The following is a 15,021-nucleotide window of genomic DNA, read 5'->3' as shown; positions in this document are numbered from 1 at the left end:
GTGGTATGCATAGTTCTTTATACTCCCTAAATGAGTGGGAAAAAGATACCTTCTTTTCCACTGTATTTTAATTTTTTTAAATGTATATTCATTTTTGAAAGACAGAGAGAGCGAGCACAAGCAGGGGTGGGGCAGAGAGACAGGGGGACACAGAATCTGAAACAGGCTCCAGGCTCTGAGCTGTCAGCCCAGAGCCCGAAGCGGGGCTCGAACTCACGAATCGCGAGATCATGACCTGAGCCGAGGTCGGACCCTCAACGGACTGAGCCACCCAGGCGCCCCTCCACTGTATTTTTAAAGAGGAAAGATGACCTTCCCCTTTACTGGTCACATTTTCCCTTTTGTCCCTGGGAGCAAGAGGGCTTTATCGGGACAAATGAAAAGAAATGAACGACCCTCATTGGTATCAACAGGGCCTTGGAGCTTGAGGACAGAGATCACATCCTGTTCCCTGCTGTATATCCACCAGCTACCCAGAAACTCGCACGAAGCAGAGGCTCAGACACCATATGATGAATGAATGAACGAACGAACCAATGAACGAGTGAACGAACAAATGAATCACTTGTTTGCCAATCTTCCAGCCAACTGGGGAGTGAAGCTTTCACACTGAGATTTTTGAGCTCGCTGAGGCGTCTCCTCAGCCCCAAGGAGTCAGGTAGGTATCACAGAAAATCAGAAGTGCCTTTTATGTAATATAGGCAGTGTGTCTGCTGGAAAACTATTGGCTTTGGACGTGAAAAACCTTTGAAGCCCAGAGGGTTCACTCTGATTCTTTGAGGCGCCCTCACCAGTGTGTGCAAAATAAAGGGAATGATACCCAACGCCTCAGGGGTGTTGGAAATATTAAGTGAGATACTGTGAGCAAACTGCCCTCCCCTTTCTGGTTCCAGATGCCTGTTTAAGAGTAAAATAGGTATTGAGTAGGTGGTGTAAGTATAAGGATTGGAAGGGTAAGTACAGACTCTGGGTGGAAATTGAAGGGGCTTTTTTGGCTAAACACACACACAAAGTATCATTGTCTTTGTGGCCACTGTCTTTGAAGCAGCTGCTTCTCCTGAGGGTTTACAACACATAGAAGCAAAGCTCCTATCATCTACGTATTCTTCGTATTCCACAGGCCTTCACCATTTCCCCAGTTTTCGAATACGATGTTTTTCAGGAAAAAATAAAGAAGTCTAGCTTTCTGCTTACCCATTCGGTCTCAGCTTCCTCGTTCCGGGCTCAAGAAACTCTGTCTCCTCCTCCATTTCCGTTTCAAGGATCATGTTTTTCTGAGAAGGCTGTGGTGAAAGCATTTCCCATTCATTGTCATGGGCGACAGCCTGCAGCATAACTGCATCCGGGTCAGCCCCGCCGCGGCTCTTGCTCTTCCGCGATTGGCTGCCCAGACCAGAGGCCTCCTCTAGGGCTAAGGATTCCAGAGGCTTCATGCCTCCTAGAACTTGCATCTGGGCACCCTCGCCCACGCCACAATCAGAGGTTGACTCCACAGCTTGGCCAGCCCATCCAGGCCCTGAGTTCCTAGCTTCCAACGTCTCGTCACCAACCTCGCTATGGCCCAAGACCATCCAATTCTGGTCTTGCCCAGGGCTTTCAAGAGCCGATCTCTTCTCACCTTGGGGAGACAGTCTCTCTGCAGAATGATCTCCTCTTTCATTTAAAGAGGCAAGCTGACATGAATCCGGGAAGCCGGCCAGCTGAGTTCCTGACATCTCTTCTTCAGAACCTGCGTGAAACTCGTCTAATTCAGATGTGTTTTCTCTTGCCTCGCAGGCCTCTGGCTTTGCGGGTGAATTTTCTTCATGGTTGACAAGTATGTAACCCATGTGTGCCGCGTGATTATCTTCATTCCTCTCTGTGTACCTTTCTTCCCTGGATTCCGCTGTTACCTGCTCAGGCCCTTGGGTCGGAATTCTTTTTTCTTCTTCCAATTCTGATATTCCCTTGCTGGCACCTAGAAGCAGAAGGTGAAGGGGAGAAGAGGAGAACAAGCCTTCATGAACACATCATGAGATGTGTGATCTTTGCAAATGCCCCATCTAAGGGGAGAGAAATTTAAGAACTTTTTTAGGGTTTTTTTGTTTGTTTGTTTGTTTGTTTGGAGAGCTGTTTCATTTTCTCATAGGCTCCGAGAAAGGTATTACAGGAGCAGCAGACATTATGACTGCTGTGACACAGGACTAGGGGAGGCATGCATTGCAAATGAAGTTAGTTCCTCTCTTCCCCGCGTTGGTAGGAAAAGCTCAGTTTACAAATATGTTAATTGCGTGAAAACAGCAGTTTCTGGGGGTGGAGGAATGGGTTGTTTCTTACCATTTGGTGGTCCTACGTCTCCACCTGCTGGTGAATCCGAATTATCTGTCTCTACTTCCCAGTCGATGTTGGACGGAGACAGCTCAAGGTTGGGGTGGGCTCCTGCTGGCAAAGAAACGGACTCGGGGTCTTCATGAATATGCAGGACAACCAGTTGTCCAGGCTGTCTGTTGGGGGTCTCGGCGTGGTTTTCTTTGCTTTTTTGATCAGGAAGGGCGGAAAGCAGCATCTCGGCTGCTTCGGCCCCTAGAGACTCGTCCTCTGGAGACTCGGCTTCCTCTGTTGTTTTGACACCAAGGGTAGGTTCTGTGAGATAGGACAAATCAAAGGGGGGTGTGTAAGGTGCCAGCGAATGCTTCAGGGTGTCTTCTTCCCAGGGAGGGTCACCGCCATAGAGAAAATACTCAGGCTCTTTCATTAAATCTTCATCGATATTTTGGCCCATGACATCATATTCGAAATCACCCCACGAGGCTTCAGACGAACAGACCTCTTGCTTCCCTGCATCCCCGTCAACTGGCGTTTCTGGATTGCCCTCAGATAATGTCAATTTACTCATGTCATCTATTGTGCCCGTGGATGTGTTAAGACCTGAGGCATCGCTGAAGCTGTGGTCAAAGGCAGCTTCGCTTATGTCCAGGCAAGTGTCTGAAGCTAACGGGGCGTCAGGAACCGTGGCAGAATTCTCAGTAGCAAAAAGTTGCTCCTCGTCCAACAAGGCTCCTGCATCTGTCTGACTCTCAGGAGAGAGGCCCTCTGACACCAACAAGCTGTTGCTGTCCATCGTAGGCTCCTGGAGAGTTACAGAAATACCGGTCCCCACGTTTTCCATCATTGAGATTGTTCTGTCAACGAGTTCCAAAGCCGGTGCTACATCTGGGGCAGCAACTTTGTCTGCTGCTTTTAAACCTGTATTGCCTTCACCATTTATTTCAGAAGGTTCAGGAGAACCTCTCTGAGAGGCAGGCTGAGATGAGCCACTTATGTTCACTTGATCACTGATCGGAGGCAGTGGGATTACATTTTCAGAATATAGTTCTGAATCGTATGGGACAAATTCCTGCCCAGGCTCCCGATTGGGTTCTTCACCCATCTTTGGCTCGGTGAGATATAACTCACTGGCTTCCCCTTCTGGTCCCACTCCAGCCCTGACGAGCTGTTCAGTCTCTTGCTTTGCTTCATGATCATGGCATATATCAGGGCTGTTGGAAGCCTGAGAATTGCTGTCACGGTCACAGTGGGTCAGTATATCTGGATTCTCACCATCTGCTTTCAAACTGAAGGGCTGCTTAGCATCTATCCACAAGTCAGGCGAAGCTGAGGCCAGTTGCCCACCCTCCTGGGAGTTGCCGTGTAAAATATCTGGAACGAATGTGCCTTCGGGGCTCTCCCTAGGAGGACAGACATCCCATTCAGAGCCCGACTTCTTTATCAACTGGGTGGAAAAACTGACAGCCGGGAAATCTTCTGAGGCAATGCTGGAATTTGTTATTTCACTCGGGTACGATTTTTCTTCTTCCCACCGATTTGTTTCTTGACACTCCACGGTCAAAACATTAGATATGACACATTCATTTTCATCTGTGTGAGGAAACGTTGCATCTGGCTGATCCCAGACGGACAGCGCTGTATTCTGACTCTGCTGCTCTTGGGTAGGTGTTTCGGAAGTCAGCTGTTCACCAGCAGAAGACAAGAAGGTTTGCTCTCTAGCATCCTTTTCTTTGATTTGGTCCAGTATCACAAGCTGGCCAAGCTGATCCGCTTCTGGGTCTGGCTGTCTCGGTTGAATGTTCCAGAGTTGCTCATGGGAGTTCTCCTCATTGCTCTCCAGAAAGGGTGACCGATGTTCATCACCGAAGGGCTGAGTGCAATGCGTTTCCATGGGTTCAATATCACCCTGGGTGGGTACTCCCCAGGGACCCACTTTGTGGTATACTGAAGGATTCATCTCTAACACACTACTTGGGTTGGGCAATTCCCTTTCAAATGTGCTCTCCATCGGTCGTCCTTCTTGTAGAGAGGCATTCCACCGCTCGGAGTGCTCAGCTGAGAAGCCAAGTGTTTCCAGTTTGGAATAATTCTCATTCTTTGATTCGCTTTGGGGAGATAGCTGCCAGGTGGTCTCTCCCGTCTTCCCTGTTTCTGGAGAAGATCTCATCTCTGTATCCACTGCTGTAACCTGTAGTTCGGTCTCCTTTAGCGGTGAGAAATTCCAGTGATCGGGGCTGCTTTGTTGGTTGTCACAGAATGGGTCTGGCTTGTTCTCTCTTGCTTCTGAATTGCCTACATACGCAGGACACTCCTCAGACTTGGGATCAGCGGTGGCCAAGAACTTATTAGGTTCATTCACTGAATCCCAAGCTCTGGGGTCGCTCTGAGCAACTTGGCAAGTGCCCAAGTGGACCTCTTTCTCCACTGACTCTTCATCACCTATGCTGTCGTCATCAGAACCTGAACTTGTTGAAATGAACTTGGCATCCTCTGGCTGCACGGTTTTAGGAAGGTCATGGTCATTTTTCTCCTGATGGCTAACCACTAGACACCTTTCCTGATATGCCTCGGAATACTCAGAACATTTGCCTGTTTCAGGGCTGGATACAGACGAAAAGGAATCGCCATCTACTGAGTCATTCCAAATCTCTAAAAATTTAGGAACCTTGAGATCTAAGCTCTTTTCAAACCTGTCCATTCTGTTTTTGTCCAGGTCCTCCATTTCAGTAATTACTTCTATTTGGCCATCAGTAGTAATTAGTTCAGATTCTTGGTGACTCTGTTTGCTCCAATCATCTTGCTTCTGCTCCTGATGCCCCATATTGGGTCCATGTTCCCAGGAAGGCAATGGAGCTGAGGAATCATTAAGGCCAGGACTCGATGCACTCGAATGTGTATACTCACTAGAAATACTATCTCTGCGATAATTTCCTGATGAAGAAGCTCCTGGAAGGCTGTTTTCAGTCCTCTCAACTTCAAGACTCTTAGTAATCTCAGAATTTGGGACATCGACCTGCACATCACTGTCTACAGAGCCATCCCAAATGTCAAGGCTTTGGGGACATTCATGGCGTGGCTCTTGGTTCACTCTCTCTGGTTCCAGAACGTTACACTCTTCAGTGCTCTCAAGACTCATTTCAGGGAAAGATACAGTTTTTGTTAAATTCAGCCCAAGCCCACTGGAAGTGTCAGTGGCGTCATCTGAATTTCTGTGATACGGGAGGGGCTTGTCACAGGTCTCTTCTGCCCGCAGGCCGTTTGTGGACACTTCTGCGCGCACATCACAGGAACCTGGATTGTAGGACCCCCTCTCGTGCTCTAAAATCTCCTGGGGTTCCTCAGTCTGAGGGCTGGAAGGGACTGAGAGAGAGTTGATTTTGCCGGACTCATCACAGATTTCTTGATGTTCAGATGCAACCGGGGAAGAGCCTTCCCGGTCACTTTGCCCTTTTCCAGACTGCTCCGAAGCTCCGTCTGTCATCTCCTCCTCACGGAGGTGCTCCCTAGCAGTGGCTCCATGGGCTTCCTCCTCACCTTTGCTTTGTCCACAGCTAGGACCTGTCCATGGATCTGAGGGTCCAAAATGCCCTGGATTCTCAAAGTTGGTTGCCAAGGATGTCGCATCATGTGGCAGGGTTCCTCTGCACGGGTCCTGCTTATCAGGATCAAGTGCACCTGACTCGCCGGCTCCAGAGGCTTCTAGCATGTCTGGGATACAACTGTCCTTAATTTTTTCTGATGAGTTGGGAGTTCCAGAAGGAGATTTGTGTTGTTCAGAATCTGTGACATATGAGGGGCCTGGTAACATTAACGAAGACATGTCATTATCTCTCATGACGGAGTCCCAAATGCTATCTGCGATCAGCTGTCCACTTTTTTCATTCAGTGTGTGATATCCATTGGCAGGAGTGTCCTTGCTGTGCTCAGAAGGTGCGGGGAGTTCCCAATCCCCCTGATTTGCTTCCTGATACTCCACACCCCATGGCTCCAGCTGTCTCACTGAAAATCGGGTCTCCGGTTCAGCGCTTTCAATCATGTATCCTTGTGCTTGACCTTCACTGGAGATTGCCACACCCGCGCTACAGTCGTCCCAGTCCAAATCATTATCCATATCGGAGATGGTTGCAGTGGACTGCGTGTCCTCCAGAATCACTCTGTTCCACAAGTCGAGGCTGTCAGGGGCAGCCTGGCGGGAGTTTGTGCTGCTGTGCAGAAGCGTGAGCTGTCGGTTTGTTTCATTGTACAGCTGCATCATGCTGGGGTCGTCGTAACTGGACAGGCTGCTTTCCCCGATGTCATCCTCCATGGAGATGTTCTTATCATCTGTGGGCTCCGTCCTGAGTAAATCCTTCTCGGAGTTGTAAGTGACATTTGTCTCCGAACTGTTATCTGCATCCGGTGAGCCCCACATTTCTAGGTTCCCGGGACCTGAACTAATTCGATTTCTAGGTGGCTGCTGCGGCGACTGGGGAGGCCTTTCAGTCTCCCCTGTGGCAGAGTTAGCATCTTGTGACTCAAAACCTCCCTCTTTAGCAAATGGCTTGCTTTCTGTTTCTTTCTCGTCTCCAGCAAATGTTGGCGAAGTATAGGAGTCAGATGTGGAGTAGTTGGTATCTAAGGGGGAGGGCACCGAATCTTCCCCTATGTTGGATGCACTGTAATCGGGACATTTGTATAAGAAGGAATCTTCCCAAGGTGCCAGGACGTCTGCCCCTCCTTTTTTGATACCCTCCTCAAAAAGGTTCCAGGAGTCTACCTTTTCATACACCTCCCCCCTAATTTTGGGATCCATTACGCCATTCTGATCTTCCTTTGTCGGTTTGGAACCATTCCACGCGTGGTCCAGATCGGATCTGGGGTTTCCAGATATAAGGATATTATCCCTGGAGTCGTGGTTCTTCTTACCCCAGATTTCTGGGGGCGCTTCGTTATTTGCCTCACTGGGTGAATTGTCTTCTGAGGGAAAAGAAAACCCACTTTTTGCCATGGCCCACTCGCTCGGGTCCCTCACAGAAGGCGTCTCGCCGCTCGTTGGGTGCAGATTCCAGGTATTTGCCAAAGCTTTGGTGCCATCTTCTTTACCAAATGCACTCCAGGCTGGGAATGACACCGCAGCGGCTGGTTCCCCATCTTCCGTGGGATTTCCCCACGGCTCTGGCATCGCCGTGGGGGAGCGATCAGAACGCCACAAGGCAGCAAAGTCTTCGATCAGGTGGTGTGCCCCCTGAGGAGAAGCACTGGGCAGATTCGATTTCTCTGTGGGCACGTTCTGACACTGTAAGTGGTCCTCATTTTGGTCCTGAATATTATGGCTGCCCAGCCCAGGCTGACCAAATTCAGACTCCCAGGGACTTGACTTTGGGAATTCGAGACTCTTTGGTGGAAATATAGAATCTGAGGCTCTCCTGTCCACTGGGCTTGGCTTATGGTCTTTCCATGACTCGGGGCTCTGGAAGACAGACTCCTGTTCACTAGAACTCCATGTGTCTGCAATATTTTTAGAGTCAATTTCCAAGCCACCCCACCAGCTGCTGCACCGTGCACGGGTCTGAGGTGGCCCTATGTGACCCGTGTCTACTGCTTTTGGGGTCACACTTTCTGGGTAGAGTAGAGCTGGTTCTTCCGTGGATGGTGAACTTTCTACAAAGCTATTCATAGGTGTTGGTGGGACCCGCTTTCCAATATTTTTCAGCCTTTCTGGTGAAGGAGATTTATCTCCCACAAAACCTGTCAGGCTCACATTTCTTTCAGAGTTATCCTCGGGACTTTCTGGTCTCTGAACAAATTCCTCATCAAATTCCACAAGGTCATCTTTGCCAGCCTCTGACAAAAGTGAACTGGATGAATATTTGGACATGTCCATCCCTATCCCATTGATTTCTTTAGGCCCTGTCGGGGGTTGTCCTTCTGATGAATCACTATTGGGGAAGAAGTCATCTGCAGGAGAGTAGTCTGCAGAATGAGAAGATGGTTGGGACTGCCCAGAAGCCATGGTTGCTGAGTCAAAGTTGAAGAGGTCAAAGGATTCCCTGTGTTCTCCAGACCGGGCATGCTCCTCTGGGACTGCTCCTTCGGGGATGGGACTATAGGAGTCAAACCCTGGGAGGAGGCTGTGGTGAGGCCCAGCACCTTCTCCCACTGGACTGTCATCACTGAGGAAAACCGAGCTCTCCTTGGATGAACGGCTGCTCCTAATGGTGGCCAACCCGCTATCTGGGCTGACGAGGTCGATGTTTACATCCACCTGAGCCTGATTAGAATCGTTGAGATCTGGAGGGTTTTCTATGAAATTCACGGAGCTGGGCTGTGGCTCTATGTCAGAACCATACAGCTCCATAATCCCGGAAGATCCCTGGGACAATGGGGCGCTGCCTGCCACGGCTTCCGTTGAGGACGTCCGGCTGTTGGAGACCATCTCTGGACATCTCCTGTTGATGACTTCCTTGACGAGAAGGAGCACCTGATCACAGGTCACCAACGGGTTCTCCTGCTGGTACACCAGGATCTCATCACAGCCACATTCAAAGGGCTCCAGCTCCAGGCAAGGGTTCTGGCTTTCTTCCAGTTCGCAGCAGATCTGTCAGGGAGGCACAGGGGTTTGTGTGAGCACTCAGGCACTCCTTGCATCTTCCTTAACTTTTCTTAATATAAAATTGATCTGGGTTCATCCGTCTACAAAGAAGATCTCAAACAACTGAAAACTGCATAACGTAAGACACGGAAAGTCCCACTTACTATACCACCGGCTCTTTCTACGATCCCATCCAACTGGCTCTCCTTTAACTCAAAATCCCACTGCTCAATTTTGCTTGCTTCTGAAAGTTACAGGTTAAGAGATTTCCACCATTTAAATCCTTTCCTTGTCGTAATATGATACCGTCTTCCAACGGGAGTGCAAGTTAAGTTTGCAAAAAGCAGAGAGAATGCTGGTTGCTGAGAACTAGGGGAACACGTGTGAGAATAAGGGGCAATCAGGTGGACAAAGGGCTTTTGTTTAGGACCAGGCACCGGGGACCTGCTTTTGCCTCGGAAAGCCTCGTAAGGGGAAGGAGAACATAGGAAAGAGAAAGCTTCGTAAGGGGAAGGAGAACATAGGAAAGAGAAAGCTACCAGAGGTGGAACTTCCTAACAGCACTTCGGGGCCCCAACTGTCTCTTCCCGCCCCAGGGAGCATCGACGGGGAGCCTGGAACAGACAAAGCTCACCTGGGAGGCCAAGAGAATGTGTGACAGCTGGTGTGAGGCCAGAACCGGGCTGCAGCTCTATGATGTTTTTAGGAAATGTCAGGGAAATTTGGCACACTGGGCTTTTGAAATGGCCCCACAGGGTCAGTGGCGGTAACAACAACAATAGCAATAATATATTTGTTATTATCATCATCACACAGATGATGATGATAATAATAATTAACACTGATTGAGTGTTTCCATATGCCAGGCGCAGTTTAAAGGTTTTATGTGCATTATCTTCTCTAATCCTCAAAATAATTCTGTTACAAGGTAGGGATCCTTTGTCCCTGTTTTGCCAATGATCAAACAGAGACCCAGCAAGGTTAAATAACTTGTAGTTAACAACTAAAGGAGCCACGTTTTGAACTCTGCAGAGGCTGACTTTTCATCAACGGTGATCACGTGGACACAGAGGGATTCTCTAGAGTAGTCTTGACCTTGTTCTGCTCAGTGGAACCGTCTCTCAAGTGATGGCTGGGGAAGCCCGTGGGGAAGAAGAGAGGGAGGCAGGGCAGAGCTGGCCTTTACCTGCTCTCCCACTTTTGTCTGTTTTAGATTAACCAACTTTTAAACCGATTTGCTGCTAAAAGTGATTTGAAAACCACCATGGTGGAGGCTTAGGAGATAGAAGTCTGCCCCTAGGAAACCAGTGTCCAAAGGTAAATAGAGCTTTGGAACCCAGTGCAGACAAAAAGCACTGAAAAAGCCACAGGCTGGTGAGGCAACGCACAGATATGTGAGGGTCAGGTCAGAAGGGAGGGTAGAAAACATCTGTAGCAGGAGCAGGGGCTCTTGCATATTTGGACTGGAGAATGCACAGAGAGTCTGTGAGTACCTACAGTCACATGCACTACAGCCAAGACGGATCTCTCGGGGGACAGAGAGTGACGATGTAGAACAAGAAAGGAGTCAAGACTTTGGTTGTAGCCACCTGCGGATAGACCGGTGTCTAATCCGTTAATGAGGAAAGATTAGCGAGAAAACTGTTCTACATTCATGTCGTCCGTATTATAATGAATCACGTAGGTTCTCATATTAGTTCTTAAGTACACCCAGTTTGGCATTCCAGTGCCCTATTTTGATTAATTTTGTCTACCTCTTCTATCGTTTCCAAAACGTTGGGTTAAAAAATTCAGTTGTCAACCGAGAGGAGCTGGCTAATTAACCAGTCAGAATTTTAGTAGTCGGAGACGAGCCAACTTTGATTAAAGCATTAGGTCACCAGTTACTAAACACTGGGCACCAAATAGGTATTCAGACAGGGACTAAACCTTTTTACGTATGACCGAACAGGAGTCCTAAGCAAACATCATCCGCAGGAGGACTTGCCCTTCTTTGGGTGAAAAAAGATACGCTCTTTCTCTTTTCGGATTTAGTCTAGAAGACAAATAGATACGGGGATCTTTTAAAAGGCCTTTTGTGGTCACGAGGGATCAACGGTGCAGCACGGGGGATATAGTCAATGGGATTAGTGTGCCAGACCTAGTGAGCTTGTGAGCACAGCATAAGGCATGAAGTTGTGGAACCACTATGTTCTACGCCTGTCAACTAAACTTAAGGCAAAAAATAAAAATAAAATAGATAGAATAGAATAGAATTAAAATACAATACGATACAATACAATGCAATAAAATAAAAACAAAATAAAATAACACGCCCTGGGTGGGGGTGAAGGGGGTCAAAAGGTATAAGCTTCCGGTTACAAAACAAGTTAAGTCCTGGGGATGTAATGTACAGCATGGCCACTATCGTTAATAATAGTGTGCTGTGTATTTGAAAGTTGCTAAAAGAGGAGATTTTAGAAGTCCTCCTCACACAAAAACTTTTTTTGTAACTGTGTATGGCGATGCATGTTAACTAGCCTTCCTGTGGTGGTCACTTCAGAATATACACAAATATCGAATCATTATGTCGTACCCCAGACATTAATACAATGTTGTGTTTCCATTACACCGCAATTTTTTAAAAAGGGCCGATATTTATCTCACTGCCGATTTTAATTAGGCGATTTTTTTTTTTTTGGTAAGATAGCAATAAAACTAAAAACTAAAACTCTGAAGGAAAGCATTGCAAATGAAACATTTTTATCAGTCAATGGCCCAATGTGCAAAATACCCCCAACATTTCTTTCTTGTTCTTTGATAGTATTTTGTTTTATTTATTTTTTTTTTATTTTTCAATGTTTATTTATTTTTGAGAGAGACAGGGTGAGCAGGGAAGGGGGCGAGAGAGAGGGGTCAGAGAATCCGAAGCGGGCTCTATGCTGACAGCACATGGCTCAATATGGGGCTCAAACTCACGAACCGTGAGATCACAACGTAAGCCGACGTCTGACGCTCAACCAACTGAGCCACCCAGGCGCCCCTACCCCCAACATTTCTTAAAACTCCCACTCCAGGGCCTTATCTCTTGGGTCCATTTCTCTGGGCCACCAGTGCGTTCCCACGTTCTGCCGCGTGTTGTGACAGCCACCAGGTTAGGCAGCAGTGAAATGGGCCTGAGTGAAGAAGGTCCTTACCTGACTGCACAACTCGAGGTTCTGGGAGTACACGGCAATCTGTCGTCTCGGCTGCTCTTCCTCCGACAGGTAGCTGGCCAGGAGGATGAGGACGTCAAAACCGAACTTGTCTGCAAATGCTTTCAAGTCGCTGCTGATATTGCTGTGAAACATACAGTTCTGAAACAACAACAGGCAATTTGATATTAATGCCAACTGCCTGGCTTGGGGGAGTTGTGCCACCAATCTGTCCGGCGTTGCGATATTTCGTGACAGATACTCATTATCAGACGCAAGCAAGATGGTCACACAAGCTTGCAAACTCTCGTGCTCGGGCTTAAAATGACTTTTGCTTGTTTGTTTTCCTAACCCGGGAAAGGAAGGAGGCTTGGCCCTTATTAAGGTAGTTCAGACAAGGAACAAATATCTTAACAGGGTTTTTTTCCCCTAAAATATTTCTTTGAATGTTAACTTTGTAAAAACTACTTTTCCTTGTATGTTCATAGGATGTAGGAAAGGCTGCTGTTATTGCAACCTATCCCTAGAAAAATAGGAGGAAGTTGTTGTTCTTTATTTGTAATTGTTTCCCAATGATTATTACAACGCCAAGAAGAATCCCTAAGGATGAATCTAGCTGAGTTAATGGTATGCTTTTTATTCCAGGGTAGAAGTCTGGGAGATTTATGGAAGGACTCTGACGTCACATCTTCTTGCTCTAAGAGGCAGCTAAGAAGGAATGAATAATTGTAGAAAAGGAATGAATAATGGTGCTACAGAGCACCCAGACCTGTGGCTCACATCACCTTCAAAAATGTGCCCGTCTCTTTGAGGTTTATGAACTGCAGTGACGACCACTTTGTTGGCAGAGTCGTCTCTCTTTCTTAAAGAAGAGCAGTAAAGACCGTCGGTTAGGCATAATGCCTGGTACATACGAGCTGCTCAGAAAAATGTTTTTGAACGACTAGAGAGACTTACCCACAAAATCTGCCTTTGCTACATAAACCTCTATCCAGCATATATATTCGGTCATCATATACAGTCTGTTGTGCTACTCAGTGAAAATCACCACCACGTGCACTCAAGAGATACAAAGGACTCTGTTGATTTCTGTTCTGTTACAAAAGTCATCAGCACTATGCAAGCCACTGGCAAAGTATCAAAGCAATGCAGAAATACATAGCATCAGAAATGAAAGAGCCAGGCACCCCCTCCTCAGCCACTTAGGAAGAGCTAGGCAGGGTACCGCACGTAGGTGCAGGTATTTTCCGCAAACAGATTACTGTTTGTATGTGGTAGCTTCTCGAAACTAGTGGATTTCATATTTGTGCCTCAGATTATTTACCAGCCGCTTAGAATATCTGTAGCGCATGTAATCTGTAATTCTGCTGAGTTGAATCTCAAGGTCTCTGAGGCCCCTGAGAGGCCACATGAGACACCTGCCAGATGTGCTGGCCCAGCCCGTCACCAGCGTCGGCACCTCAAGGAATGTTTGTTGTCTCCTTCTGTGGCAGCCGGCTCTCTAGGCATCTCACCAGACCATTTCACTTTTTGGTCACAAAGCATTGCACAGGGGAACTCACAAAGCTCTCAGGATATATTGTTGCCGAACACTAAAGATCTATTGTACCGACTGGGTAATGAAATTCATGATATTCAAATACAATAGCTTTTGGAAACATGGGTATCCAAAAGCATAGTGTCAGTTCCCATGCTTTTTATTTATTGTCCAAGTGTCATGATAACAGTCTTTAAACAGAAACTTAAAAAAAGTCCACTCACTCACAATAGAAGTAAATATTTAAGATATTTTTTAAAGTTGCACCTCCTATTATACACAATGTACATTCAATAGATGAAATTATTTCAGATCATCATTATCCCTCAACACAACCTCCGCACTGAGCTTTCTGCCATCAAGAATTATAAAAGCAGACATTGGGGTGCCTGGATGGCTCAGTCAGTCAAGCAGCTGACTCTTGATTTCGACTCAGGTCATGATCTCACGGTTTGTGAGTTCCACGCTGACAGCAGGGAGCCTGCTTGGGATTCTCTCTCTCTTCCTCTGTCTCTGCCCCCTCCTGCATCCTCCAGACTGAAGGCTTTGGCCAAAAAGCTCAACAATTTTCCTTTCAAAATATTTTTTTCACTGTGTACATAAAATCCCCCATATGCAGTTATAAACCCTTGAAAGAAGGTCCAACATTTCGAAGAGATTTTCACATTTCCTAACAACTGTCACAAGACTCCCAGCTAGGTCATTTGAACAAAAGAAGGCAGGTTTTACCGGTATCTGAGCACAAGATTAGGATTCATTACATTCAGCATTATTCAAAGCCATACTTGTGGAACATTTGCTATTCAAAACTGTTGGCTGAGCTTCAATCTGTTTGGATTCTTCTGTGTGAAAATGACGGCTCTGGGATCTTGCTGGACTCAAGTCCAACAGCATTGTCAACACCAGCATCTTGTTAAAATGCAGAGGCTGGGGCCATCCCCCAGACTTACTGAAACAGAAACTGCATTTTCCAAAAAATCCTGGGGGATTCAAACGTACATCAGAAATGGGAAAGCAATTTCAAGAAGGGAGGCATTTGTTCACTGATACTGTTTCCTATGAGAATCTATCTTTGGATCCTTTCAACGTTGTCATTTTACTGGGACTTTTACTAACTCACACCATTGGCTCCTGGTTCCTCACACCACTTTCAACATAAAAGTCACCCCAGGAAGGGGGGTGTATTTCTGAGCCACTTTGTGGCAAGTTCTTATTTATTGGGTCCAGTATTGGGTCTCAGATCCTCTATTATGTACCTCAAGAGGTTCTTAGGATCAAGCTCCATGGGGTGACACTCTCCCAGTTTTCCTCTGGGTGGCCCCCAAATCCATACGATCAAGGATTGAAAAAAAAAATAAAGCAAAGATTTATGAGACTCCCTTAGGCACGTTGCATGTTACAGTATCTCCAGAACAGAGATCATCAACAACTGT

General features: G+C 47.0%; 1 protein-coding gene across 7 annotated transcripts in view; it reads right to left on the bottom strand.

The window, feature by feature from the left end:
* PRUNE2 (prune homolog 2 with BCH domain) overlaps positions 1 to 15,021 on the bottom strand; it is a 266,301-nt gene that overhangs the window by 75,084 nt on the left and 176,196 nt on the right. For all 7 annotated transcript variants that reach the window (XM_053205246.1, XM_027041002.2, XM_053205242.1 and 4 more), the window contains exons 7-9: positions 12,055 to 12,213; positions 2,317 to 8,884; positions 1,195 to 1,957 (exon numbers count right to left, since the gene is read on the bottom strand). In XM_053205246.1, the coding sequence (XP_053061221.1) occupies positions 1,195 to 1,957; positions 2,317 to 8,884; positions 12,055 to 12,213 (7,490 nt within the window). The remainder of the gene's footprint in view (positions 1 to 1,194; positions 1,958 to 2,316; positions 8,885 to 12,054; positions 12,214 to 15,021) is intronic.

Source organism: Acinonyx jubatus, chromosome D4, assembly GCF_027475565.1.
Source record: "Acinonyx jubatus isolate Ajub_Pintada_27869175 chromosome D4, VMU_Ajub_asm_v1.0, whole genome shotgun sequence".
In the NCBI taxonomy this organism is placed as follows: domain Eukaryota; kingdom Metazoa; phylum Chordata; class Mammalia; order Carnivora; family Felidae; genus Acinonyx; species Acinonyx jubatus.
This window is presented reverse-complemented; position numbering and strand designations above follow the sequence as displayed.